At 48.8% G+C, this 13068-nt stretch overlaps 1 protein-coding gene across 2 annotated transcripts in view; it reads left to right on the top strand.

Annotated features, from left to right (window-relative positions):
• Nucleotides 1–13068, top strand: part of SLC22A18 (solute carrier family 22 member 18) — a 158754-nt gene that overhangs the window by 140402 nt on the left and 5284 nt on the right. For both annotated transcript variants that reach the window (XM_053285223.1, XM_053285224.1), the window contains exon 10: nt 5007–5127. In XM_053285223.1, the coding sequence (XP_053141198.1) occupies nt 5007–5127 (121 nt within the window). The remainder of the gene's footprint in view (nt 1–5006; nt 5128–13068) is intronic.

Raw genomic sequence — 13068 nt, 5'->3', positions numbered from 1 at the left:
GATCATCCATGCAGGAATTTTGAATGGATCATCCATGCAAAAGTAGATCTTCCCTACCTGATGTCCTTGCCAGGTTGCTTCAGAACCCACAGTCAACTTATGTACCCAGGGCTCTAGGAAATTCCAGCTAAAAAGGCTTTGGATGGAAGGGATCCAAAACTGCTTCCTATGGTGACTACTGATAGGATAATGAAGCTGCATTCCCGTTTGAAAAGAAAATGTATTAAAAAGCTCTCTGTTGGAGCAGCTGCCAAGAAAATATCTCTGGGGGTGGTTTGTGTTTGAGTTCTTTGTAGGAAAAAGTTCTCTTGATGCAACTTGGCCTAAGCTTCAGGAACAGTCCCGACTGAACTAAAAGTGCTGACATAAAAAGATTTTTATGAGCTTTCCCATTTTTATGAGGATCTTATTTAACAAAGATCTCAAGTTACATGTCCCCCCTATGTACTAATCACTTCCTCTCTGTGGCCTCCAAAGTATGCAGAGCTGAAATTAATAGAGAAGCCAGCTGTCCTGGAATCGGGGGTGGGGGGGGAGCCCAGTGAAGGGTTTGGTTGCTGAGAAAGGGGAACAAGAAACAATAGAAAGAAACAACAGGATGTGTGTCTCAAACCTGGGTCAGCCAGAGTTCATTAGTCTACTACCTTTCCTGAAGAGCCAGTGGCCCAGTCAGACACTTTTCCTCTCTTCCTCCCACTGTACCTGATGTCCATCTTCACTTTCGTAGCCTTCCAATTGCCTGCCCTGGAACTTGACCCTGGAACAATTGTCTGGATCCTGAGTATGGCCACTGTCTGCGCCTCTTTCCTATGCCCCTGACAAGCTGAAAGTTGACAGGGAGTGGGGATTGAGGATGCATTCGTGAATTTAGAGCCTTCCCTGAGCACATTTTCAGTGCTTTTGTTTTAGTAATAAGCACCTGGAAGAAAGACTTCAAGCATCTGTGCTAATGATTACACCTGCAAATTACTGCTCAGTGATTTGCATGTATAGTTAGGAGACATTCTGGCTTTCTAAAGCCCAGTCAATTCATTTGCAATTGAGCAAGCCAGGCATGTTCCAAGATTCCCAGGATTCTGCACTGCATAAAGTACAGCTGCTTGTGTATTTTGACAAGCATGGTTCGGCTTTAATTATCTCCGCTAATATATTGCTGGTAAACATTCTGATAAATTTAGTACTCATGAATGGGGCACATTGCAGCCCTCGCAGCTGTTAAATAGTTCCTGTGCGGGCGGCCAAACTAGATGTGATACGTGGTTGCATTTTTCTTTTCCCTGACACTTTTTTAATGACCAAAATCAGACTCAGAGCTATATGGAAGAAAAGATACATGCAATTGCATCCTTGCATCTAGCTTGGCCCTGAAGCGGAGTGATACAACTCTGGAAAAACAGAGATTTGGAAATTGTCGGTATTGTTAGCAGAGACAAGAGTTGTTGATGTGACCACATCATGTTACTATTACTGTGCTTCTCTCCCACACAACATGAATTGCTGCATACTACTGTTGCCAGCTGTGAAGGCGAATGGTCTGTACTAGTGAGATATTAAAGCCCACAGGCTGCAGTCTTCCTCCAGAAAGTCCCCTGGCCCACAAACCCTGTATTGCATCTGGGAGGCAACTAAACTTGGGTCACTCATGCTGGGGGAAAGCGGGGCGGGGGGCAGGAATCTTTTCCAGGAGAGAAGCTTTGGCAGCCTCAGGTCTATCTTTTCCAATCACTGCTCTAAGCAATTTCTTTGAATTGCTATCAGAGATGCATTTATTTCAGAGATGTCCTTTTAAAAATTAGATCAAAAACATAGGCAGCTCTAAGAATATTTGAACAGAACTGCAGGATCAGGGCCAGGGCCATCTAGTCCATCTTCTTGTTTCCCACAATGGCCCACACCAGTTGCATCCATGCACAGATGAAGGCTGACTCTCCCCCCACCCCAGGCTCGCTGCTGCTGCTCCTCTGCAACTAGTATTCAGAGTCATCCTGCCTCTGAGCCTAGAGGTAGCCGAAAGCCAACAAGATTAGTAGCTATTGATAGACCCATCTTCCATGATTTGGTCTGTGCCCCTTTTAAGGCCATCTAAGCAGGTGGCCATCACCACATCCCACGGCAGAGAATTTCATAGATTAACTATGCAATATGTGGCGGGGGGAAAGTGCTTCCTTTTAGAGGTTCTACATTTCTTGGCAGTCAGTTTCGTAGAATGTCTCACGGTTGTGGTGGTGTAAGAGAGGGAGAAAAGTTTCTCTTTCTCCACTCTCTCCACAGCATGAAAAATGTTATAGACCTCTATCATGTCTCCCCGTGGTCGTCTCTTTTCCAACCTAAGAAGCCCCAGGTGTTGTAGCCTTGCCTCATAAGGAAGGTGCTCTACGTTCCTGATCATCTTGGTTGCCCTCCTCTGCATGCATTCCAGTTCTATAGTATCATTGTTGAAATATGATGGCCGGAACTGTACACAATAAACCGTAGCTGGCTGGGGCTGATGAGAGTTGTCATTCAACCACAGCTGGAGAGCCAAGGTTACCTACTCCTGCACTAAGACCTTCACAGAGTCTACATGGTAGATTAGCTGCCCTTATCGCAGGTGGTGGCTGATCTCCTTCTGCCCCACCCCCGACACACACACACACACACACACACACACACACACACACACACACACACACACACACAGCAAGACCAAGGTTTCCTCCTGAGCCTTCTCTGAAGTCTACAGCTTGTATCTCTTCATGGCACTTGCTTCCCATTGGGCTGCACTTTCTCTGCAACTTTGATGGCTGTAAATTCTTCCTCCCAATCCTGAGGCTTTTCTTCCAGCTTTTCAGTCTCATTGCTGCTTGCAGGCATCTGGACAGGTGAAACTTCCAGGTTATCAGCTGCTTTCTGCAAAACTTCAGAAAGTCCAAGGCCTTCAGCTGCACATCCACTTTGTGAATCCCTTCAGCCACTCCTGCATGGGTACTCGGCAGTTGGGCTTCTGGATCAGGCTTGACCACTTCTGTAGCAGCTGGACCTTTTGCAAACAGAGCCTGGTGGAGTTGCAGAGGCCCATCTTCAGTGTACGAAAGTCTTATGGTGCTGTTTCAGGAAGCTCTTTGCAGACTCCATTTGTGCCACATGCCAAGCATTTAAGTTGCACCACAGCCTTAAGTGGCACAGTGGGGAAATGCTTGACTAGCAAGCAGAAAGTTGCCAGTTCGAATCCCCGCTGGTACTATATCGGGCAGCAGCGATATAGGAAGATGCTGAAAGGCATCATCTCACACTGCACGGGAGGAGGCAATGGCAAACCCCTCCTGTATTCTACCAAAGTCGAAATGGACTTGATGGCGCACTTTACTTTACAGCATCGTGAGACAAAGAAGCAACGAGCAGCACGCCCTCTGTCTTTGAAAATATAAATTCCAACCATTATTGGATCTGTCAGACCCATTTCTAGTACAAGTCAGGAAACACAGCTTATAACCAAACCTACTGATAAAATACTTACTCAGCCACTTCATAACATCAGTGGCTGATGTGATGCACAGCAGTATAGAGCTGCTGCACACCACTGCCTTAGGAGGCTGCTGTAGACGCCTACGGCTGATCCTGTGCTGTAGAGAAAGGGTGGTTGCAGCGTTCAACCAGCAGTCCTGCCACAGTTGCTCCCATTCCTGACAATGGGCAAAACTGTAGTAACGCTGCTTGCACAACCACCACCCATTCTCTACAGTCTGCTGAAGCCCCAACATGGTGCACAGTGGCTCCATACTGCTGTGCAGTGTGGTCCAAATGTATTGCTGCTAGAGGTTGCTGTAAAGCTATTTCTTTTACATCAGGCTTCTCCAAACTGCGGCCCTCCAGATGTGGCTGAACTACAACTCCCAGCATCCCGAGCCACAATTTATTGTGGCTTGGTATGCTGGGGGTTGTAGTTCAGCAATATCTGGAGGGCCACAGTTTGGGCACGCCTGCTTTACATCATACATTGAAATTAATAATCACTAGAGCTATGTATCAACTATACCCAGGATAAGCAATCATCTATAAAAACATTCCTCCTCCTAAAGTTATCTTTTGATAACTTTATTGAAAAGTTGGGAAACGGTAGTACCATCATGGCAAAGGGAGTAGATGTCTCCATTTTGGGATACGAGAACGACACATGGTCTATACACAGTAAGTGAGAATGCTGCAGTAAAAGAATTACATGTAAATAGTATGGGTTTAGGAATGGAGGAGGAATATTTTTATGTATGATAGCTAATTCTAGGTATAGTTGATACATAGCTGTAAAGGTAAAGTGTTCTGTCGAGTCGGTGTCGACTCCTGGCGACCACAGAGCCCTGTGGTTGTCTTTGGTAGAACACAGGAGGGGTTTACCATTGCCTTCTCCTGCGCAGTATGAGATGATGCCTTTCAGCATCTTCCTGCATCACTGCTGCCCAATATAGGTGTTTCCCATAGTCTGGGGAACATACCATCAGGGATTCAAACCAGCAACCTCTGGCTTGCTAGTCAAGTCATTTCCCCACTGCACCATTAGGTGGCTTGATACATAGCTCCAGTGATAATTTTTTTCAGTGTATAATGTAAAGGATCATCTACATCTAGCAGCCTTACATTTGGACCATGCTGAGAACTATACTATGTTAGAGGTATGTTCTTGAAAGAACTCTTTTATATATCCATGCCGCTGCGCACCATGTCAGCCCCTGCCTCCCAGGACATCTCAGAGCTGTGGGAAATGGCAGATGTGTGCATCTCTTCTTTAATAAAGCTCTGTCTCCAGAGCTACAGACTCCAGCTCTCTGAGAAACCTATTGCCTATCTTCATCCAAAGTGATGTATGCAGGGAGAGTGGAGCAGAGAAGCTGCTCTTTATTGGTAAGTGTTGACTCTGTTGGCCTTGTGACATCTGTAAGTGCTGAGAATCGGTTAGCAAGGAAGTATTCCTGATCCCTCCCTTGCCCCCGCTTATGTTGTTGACAGGTTTTGCTCTCTGCCCCATCTCTCAGGCCCTGATGACCAACGTGTTCCATTACTGCATCATTCTGCTCCCCATGGTGTTCTCATTTGCTACCATAGGCATCATTACCGACATCATTCTGACCAAGTCCGTCCCTGCTTCTGACACTGGTAAGACTTGTTCATGCTCTTATGTTCTTACTGAACCTGTTGGATGCTCCCCTTGGTTCTGGTTTGCTGCCCTGAAAAGCTGTGAGTTGGCAAGTGTGTGGCTCACACTCTGCCAAGGAGCTCTTCTGAAGCCAACCAACTCTTAAAGCTCTGCAGGAAGAATGCCAAGTTCCAAAGGCTCTGCACATCTCTCATAATTTGCTGTAGAACAAAGGATACCACTATTGGGCTTGTGTATCTTCCAAGCCAGTGAATACTGGTTCAGATCAGGGAGGCTGGAGTTAGAAGGATGCCTGCAAGGAAGCCAGTGGCCCATATTTGTCAGCAATCCATTTGTCAACAAGCCACTTGCAAAGCAAGAGCCAGGATCTTGAAGCATTTGCTGAGGGGAGCATTCTTGCAGATGAGCTGTGCAGCACTCTCTGCTTGGAGTTTGGGCCTAGCTGATGCAGAGTCCTCATGTCATTCAAATACCTCCCAGGAAACATACAGGGAACCACCACCAAGCATTTTGTGCATAGGTGCTGCTTTGTGAACCAGTATCTCCATATCAGGCCTATGTTCATGGCCACCATGATATGCATGATTGCAGCAGCCATGCATTTAGCCCACATGTGGAAGCATAACTTCTCACAAACTGCCCTTCTGCATGATTGGAGCCTTGCTGTGAGCCTGCCAGTGGCCTCCACAATCCCATGGCACTTGCCTGATGGCCACCACAATTATGAATGAAGCCATAGGCAATGCAGATATCTGTAATGCTTCATAGAGATGTGCAGCAGGTTCGAATTTGAACCGGTTCAGTTTGAAGGTTTGAACTCGGACCAAACATGGCATTTCTGTGGCAATGTCAGTCCGAGTTCAAACCAAACAGAGCCTGGTTTGGTTCGAACCAGTTCAAAGAGGCTCGAAGGCTTAAGATTCCATTTTAGGTACTGGTGGCCGTTTTGTGACACATGTGTCACTTGCTGTGATATGCAGAGCTCCTGCTTCCCTGGTTCCCTGGTAGGTAGATGTGTTTGTTTGTTTGTTTGGGAGGGTGGTAATAAACAAATAAATAAGATGGCTCCCTGTCCCCAAAGGGCTCACAGTCTAAAAAGAAACACAAGGTAGACACCAGCAACAGTCACTGGAGGTACTGTGCTGGGGGTGGACAGGGCCAGTTACTCTCCCCCTGCTAAATAAAGAGAATCACCACGTTAAAAGGTGCCTCTTTGCCCAGTTAGCAGGTTTTTTCTTGTTTTTGCAGGTTCCCCTTAGTTGCCCCCCATTGTATTGTGTTGTTGTGGGTGGAGTGGGTGAGTAGGTGTGTGTTTAATCAAGGTTTTTGGTTTTTTGCTTAGGAGTTTTTAGGGTCCCCTCCCCTTTTTTTTAATGGCCAGGATGGCCCAAGACAGTGTACAGGACATCAGAGGCCACTCAGAGCAGCGATGTTGGGCAGCATATTGAAATCCCTCAAAATGCCCCAACCACTGCTTGCTGTGTTCACTGCAGGGCACAGGTGAGTTGGGGGAGTTGAGTTCACTGTGAGTTGAGTTCACTGCAGGGCACAGGGCACAGGTGAGTTGGGGGAAGGATGCCAAGCAACTGGGGATGACCTCCATGTGGCAACACATGTGGTGGCAACACCTGGATCTCCTTGCCTCCACTGGCAGTGCTAGTGTGCCTGCGACTAGTGCTGACAAGGGCTGTGCAGATTCCTTGAAGCAGGGCACACTGCCAGTCAAGCAGTGGACACCAGCATTGGGTAGATAGGGTCAGTTAATCTCCCCCTGCTAAATAAAGAGAATCACCACATTTAAAAGGTGCCTCTTTGCCCAGTTAGCAGGTCATGTGGATCCATGTCTCCTCAACTGCTTAATGGGGGAGATGATGGACACTGATGACCAACCTTTTCAGATGGTTGAGAACCCCGGCTTCCACCGGATTATCCAGACATTCATGCCTGGCTACACAATCCCCTTATGAACAACATTCAGCTGGAATGTTGTTCCTTCTCTGTATCGGTGATGCAGAAAACTTGTGTCCGTGACACTGCATGTAGCGTTGCCTGGTACCAATGGGCCTTTTACAACTGATCTGTGGAACAGTGTGAGTGGAATATATGCTGCTTTCCTGGCCCTGACTGCTCACTGATGGGGCCCGGAAAGAGGGGAGAACCTCTAGTGCTGCCTCTGGCTCCAGCACATCCCACACCACAGACAGGTGGGCACATGGAGACCTTGGATGTCAAGTACACCGAGGAGATGGAGGCCATACACGACTGCCAAACTGAGAAGTGGATAGGTGGATTGCTACACCTCAGCTGGGGCTTCATTATGACAGACAATGGTTCCAATGTTACTGCTGTGTTGTAGTATGTGAACATCCACTGCATGGCACACACGCTCCACCTGGCTGTGAGGGACGCCCTTGGCCTCAAGGTGGCTAAGGAGTCCAGGGAACAGGGCTGCCCAATACAGAGTACTGTTGCTGCCATGACTGTGCTTGTGGACAAGGCCTGCAAGATTGCAGCTCACTTCCACCGGTCGGGGTGAGAAGTCCATGCGCTTGCTCCGCGAGCAACAGCGTGACATTGGCCTTCCTCACCATCTCATCCCAATGGATGTAGATACCTGGTGGAACTCCTCCTTCCTCTTGCTTCAGCGCCTGCTGGAGCAGGAGGTGGCCCTAGACGACCTGACAAGGAATGAGGCCTTGGGCGTGTGCGACTTCTCCAACTCGGAGTGGAAGCTCATGTCCAAGATGGTGTTGGCACTGGAGCCCTTATTGTTCACAACGAAGACTCTGTGTGCCAATGCCACTCCTCTGAGCCAGGTCCTGCCTCTGACTATTCTCCTGGAAAAGCTGATGGGTGAACTCCAGACCTTTCTAACCGTGCCAGAGGGACATGTGCTGGCTGGACGGCTGAGGGCTGGGGTTGTTGACAGGCTGGTTGATGTGTTTGGTGACAGAGAGGAGTATGTCCTGGCTTGTCTCTGCAACCCAACCATCAAGGACAATGTTGTTTGCATGGATGACTTACTTGCCCAGGTGGAGGGACCTCCTGGTTGATAGAGTTAGAGAGGAGGATGTAAGGAGAACCAGAGACCAGGAGGGTGGTGATGGTGCACCCCCTGAGCGTGTGCGAGCCACACCCAGCAGCAGGGTGAGCGACCCTTCTTCTCCCACCCCTTCCTCTTCCCAGTCTAGCAGTGTGGCATCCCAGGCAGCAATGCCAATGCAACTGGCAGTAAATCAGCCCAGTGGTTTAAGCAGGTGTGCCTTGGCACCTTGCCCAGTGTGTGGGGTGCTCGGCCTACCAGGCCCCCCTCGAGTGCTGTACAGTGTGTACCTGGAGGATCCTGTGAAGAAAGACCCAGAGATTGGCCATGCACATTTCTGGGCAATCCACCCCCAAGTCTGGCCGGACCTGGTGGTGGTTGCTGTGCACCTCCTCTCCTGCCCACCATTCAGTGTCCAGAGTGAGTGGGTGTTTTCACATGCTGGCAATGTGGTAACACCCGTTCGGTCCTGTTTGGACCCTGGCTTGGTTGAACAGTTGGTTTTCCTTAAGGTTACCCTCCTCCTGCTGGGCCACAATTAGCTGGAAATTGAGCTGGGTGAGTGATTGGCCCATGGTTGACCCATGGTGATGGTCACCTGCCCTGCAACAGCTTCTGATCATCCTAACTCTCCCGCCTCCTTTCTTCAGCCATGCTATGTTGCAGCATGCCGCTAGTGCTGTGACATGACATCAGGACACACACACACTGGCGCAACCTGTGATGCTGAACATCCCCTAGTTCTACCTGGCAAGCAGCACTCGGGGGGCAGTGGGCACACACACAAACACTAGGTGGGGATTGTGTTAGTGTGACACTGTGTATATTTGTAAATGTGTAGATTTGTAAATATGTAAATACATAAATTTGTAAATACGTAAATTTTTGGATGTGTACATAGGTGACCTGGTGGGGAGGCAGTGGGGACTGTAAAAATGTGGATTTGTGAAAATGTTGATTTGTAAAAATGTCAAACTGCAAATGTGTAAAAATGTAAATATGTTAATATGTGCTGTAAATGTGTGGAAGTGTTGTGTGCATGTATATGTGTGTGTGCATGCATGGAGGTTTTTGTCGTGTGCGTGGTGAAGACTGGAGGTTTCTTTCTTTTGTGTAGATAGTGTTTTGGAAGCTTTGGTTTGTGTATGTAGTTGGTGTGTAAATAATACATCTGTATAGATGGATGTGTGTATACTGTATACTTGTAAATAATGTATTTGTAAAATGTGTATATAGGCCCCCATTCCTTTTTCCTCTTCAATTTAGTGCTAGCACTCACATACACCAAACACGCATGCACCACCAATGATGAGTAAGTGGTCTGGTGCAACCACCACATGTCTGGGGCCTGTGTGGCCTCCAGCAAAGATGTGGTGGACCTGCCAGTCTGAGGCGGGTTTTCCTTTATTGTAGACGCTTGTACAAAGAGAGGAGCAGAAAAATATCTCAAGATGTGTTATTTTTAGGCATGTGCACGGACCGGTTCGGAGGCCATTCTAAAGGCCTCCAGACCAGTCCGGACACGGGGTGGTTTTGGTTCGGGTGGGGGGTTCCAAAAAGAATAGGGGGGGCTTTACTCACCCCTTCAAGAATTCTGAAGTATATATTTGAGTAAGCGGGCGGCATACCTCCCTGCCGCCCGCTTCACTCCCCCTCCTCCGGCAGTGCGCCTTTCTCCTCGTGTTTCTGGCTTCAATTGCAATCGGGCGGCAGGGTAGCTCCCAGTCCCTGCCGCCCGGCTCTTCAATACCCCCGTGTTTCGGCTGGCGGCCGCCCCCTGCTTAGACCCAGGACCCCTGCCGCCCCTTCCCTTCCAATACACAGGCGGTCGGCAGGAGAGCTCTCCTGCCGACCCCGTCCCTTTCCCGGCTCGGCTGCAAATGGCTTCTAGGAAGCCTTTGGCTTCTAGGAATGGCTTCTAGGAATGGCTTCTAGGAATGGCTTCTAGGAAGCCTAACGTTAACTTCAGCGAGCGGGCGGCGGGAGAACTCCCTGCCGTCCGCTCGCTTCCCTGGCTCGGCTGCAAATGGCTTCTAGGAAGCCTTTTGCGCAGGCGCGCAAAAGGCTTCCTAGAAGCCATTTGCAGCCGAGCCGGGGAAGGGGACGGGGTCGGCAGGAGAGCTCTCCTGCCGACCGCCTGTGTATTGGAAGGGAAGGGGTGGCAGGGGTCCTGGGTCTAAGCAGGGGGCAGCCGCCAGCCGAGACACGGGGGTATTGAAGAGCCGGGCGGCAGGGACTGGGAGCTACCCTGCCGCCCGATTGCAATTGAAGCCAGAAACACGAGGAGAAACGTGCGCCGCCGGAGGAGGGGGAGTGAAGCGGGCGGCAGGGAGGTATGCCGCCCGCTTACTCGAATATATACTTCAGAATTCTTGAAGGGGTGAGTAAAGCCCCCCCCTCTTTTGGAACCCCCCACCCAGTGCCGGACCGCAGCTCCGCGGTTCCGTGCACACCCCTAGTTATTTTGAGTTTGCATTCAATGTGGTGTATTTTTGCCTTGCCCGCTTTCTTTGCAGTTTGCGTGCTGGGTTGGTTTTGCTGCCTTGTGCTGTAGTGTCTTGCTAGATCTTTGTTTGTGGCAGTAGCAGTAGTAGTTGATGTTTGGTTTGGTTTTCTTGGTTTTGCAATTTTGCACTGTGCTGGCAAGTGACAAAATTCTGTGCTCTTTTTTTTTGGTTTGCAGCTTTGTGTCTTTTTAGTTGCATCACTGCCTGTTGGGTTGGGGCCTGCTAGGGGGACAAAACTGGGTAGATGGTAGGTACCCATGGGTTGGGGTGCCTACCACCTACCCAAACCCCCAAGCAATCTGACACTCCTACAGTTTTTAATGATTTTCTGAAAATTTTCCCATTTTTTTGCATTTCCCCCACAGGGAATAATGGGGATTTGAGGCAGCCCTATCTGCCCCGTTGGGGGGGTACCCTGGCACCCCAGGGTTTGGTGGGGGGAAGGCACATTGAGCCACAACTCCCTGCTCAAGCCCCAAACCGGTGGGGTTCATGTTCTTTTTTTTAAGATTTCCCCCCTCTTTTTGACTGTTTCTCTCAGTGAATGAATTCTATTGAGAAGAAATACGCACACTGTGAACTTGCTGTGACCTTACCTGTACGTGAACTTGTGAATGCTTTTTCTCAGTGGAATTCATTCATTTGAGAGAAGAGAAGAACAGGCAAAAATAGGGGGGAAATCCCCCCCAAAAAACCCACAACCATGAACCTCATTGGCTTGGGGCTTGAGGGGGGAGTTGTGGCCCAATATGCTTTGCCCCCAAACCCACTTTGGGGTGCCCAGGATATGGCCGCCTCAAATCCTCATTATTCCTTATGAGGAAAATGCAAAAAATTGAAAAATCTTCAAAAACTAATTAATAATTGCAGGAGTGTCCAATTGCTTTGGAGTTTTGGTGGGTGTTAGGCACCCATGAGTGCCTATCACCCACCCCAGTTTTGTGCTCCTAGGTGCTCTGCATAGGGAATAATGGGCCTGTTAGGTTCCCCATTATACCCTATGCAGAACCTATTAGAACCCATTCGAGTTGGGTTCGGATTTGAACCTAACCGGGGGGCAGGGGGATAAAAACTGAATCTACCCACTCCAGTTTGAGGTAGGTTCAAATTCAAACCGAACCACCCAAACCGGTTTTGTGCACACCCCTAGCGCTTGACTCATCTGAAGAATCCATATGTGGTGTATGGAAACTACACACTGTGATATTCAGCAGTGTTTGGTCTGCAGCTTTATTGGCACATGTTTCTGCCCATTGAAATGTTCACAGCTTAGACAGGAGACAGTAGTTTTTTTGGAGGGTTGAAGATGAATTTAAAGAAAGATCACTGCTCACTGTGTGTATGCTACTCTCTCACTTTTGCCTCTGGTATATAGGTTTTGAATGTTTTTGTATTATGTCAAAACCTTGGAAAACCTGTTTAATCAAAGGTAACAATTGGATAAAGTGTATGTGTGCATTATGGATGGGAAGTGACACTTCTCTCAAGCCCTTTTCAGCTATTTTGCTTGTTTCCAGCCATCACCTGAGCATATTCCTGGATACTCCCATCACCATTCTAACATATATATACTATTGCTGTGAACTGCACTAAGAAATCACAGCTAAGATTATGTTTTGGGTTGCCAGACTTGGGCCTCCTCCGCACTCTCAGCTCTTGCTGAATGCAAACCTATGGTTTTGCAATGAACACATTGAAGGGGAGAGGTTAAAAGCAGCAGCTGGAGCTGGCCCAGGCATCTTCTCAAAAGGGCTTTTGTAAGGAAAATGGAGCCTGCTCGGCCTGCTTCCTGAGCCCAGAGGCCAGCCTCTCGGTCACACATGAAAGCTAGTTCAGTGGCCTCATTCCAACTCCGATTTGCATAGATGATTAGGTCACAATTCAGACGACTTGCCAACGTCTGCTTGAGAGCAGCAAAATATGGGTAATATGGTTCAGGAGGAGCAACGTGCACTGGGGAGGTGGTGCCGGAACCCCCGTGGGAGGAAAGGCTATTTATGTGTTTCAGATTTGTCATTCAAGGGGTGGTGTGTACACTGAACTCTAGGGCTGTGCACTGAAGCACCAATTTGATTTGGAGCCCACCTCCTTTCCTCAGAGAGGGCCCTGCTTCGAATCGGTGTTGCAGATGGCCAGGCCAATCTGATTTGCCCTGATTCAAAGCAGTTGCTCTGAATCAAAGCCGAGGCTTCAGTGCAGCCCGCCCACCCCCATCCAAAGTCACATTCTCCAACCCCCTGTTGGAGGCACAGAGGCAGGCAAGAGTCTGAGGAGGCATGAAAGATGCCTGGAATAGGCTGCCCCCACCCCCAGCATGTCCTGAGAAAGGTACAGGTGCTGTAGAGAACTGTCGTCTTTGTAGGAGCTGCTGCAATGTTGCAAATTGACCC

The sequence above is a fragment of the Hemicordylus capensis genome, chromosome 1, assembly GCF_027244095.1.
Source record: "Hemicordylus capensis ecotype Gifberg chromosome 1, rHemCap1.1.pri, whole genome shotgun sequence".
Taxonomy (NCBI): domain Eukaryota; kingdom Metazoa; phylum Chordata; class Lepidosauria; order Squamata; family Cordylidae; genus Hemicordylus; species Hemicordylus capensis.
This window is presented reverse-complemented; position numbering and strand designations above follow the sequence as displayed.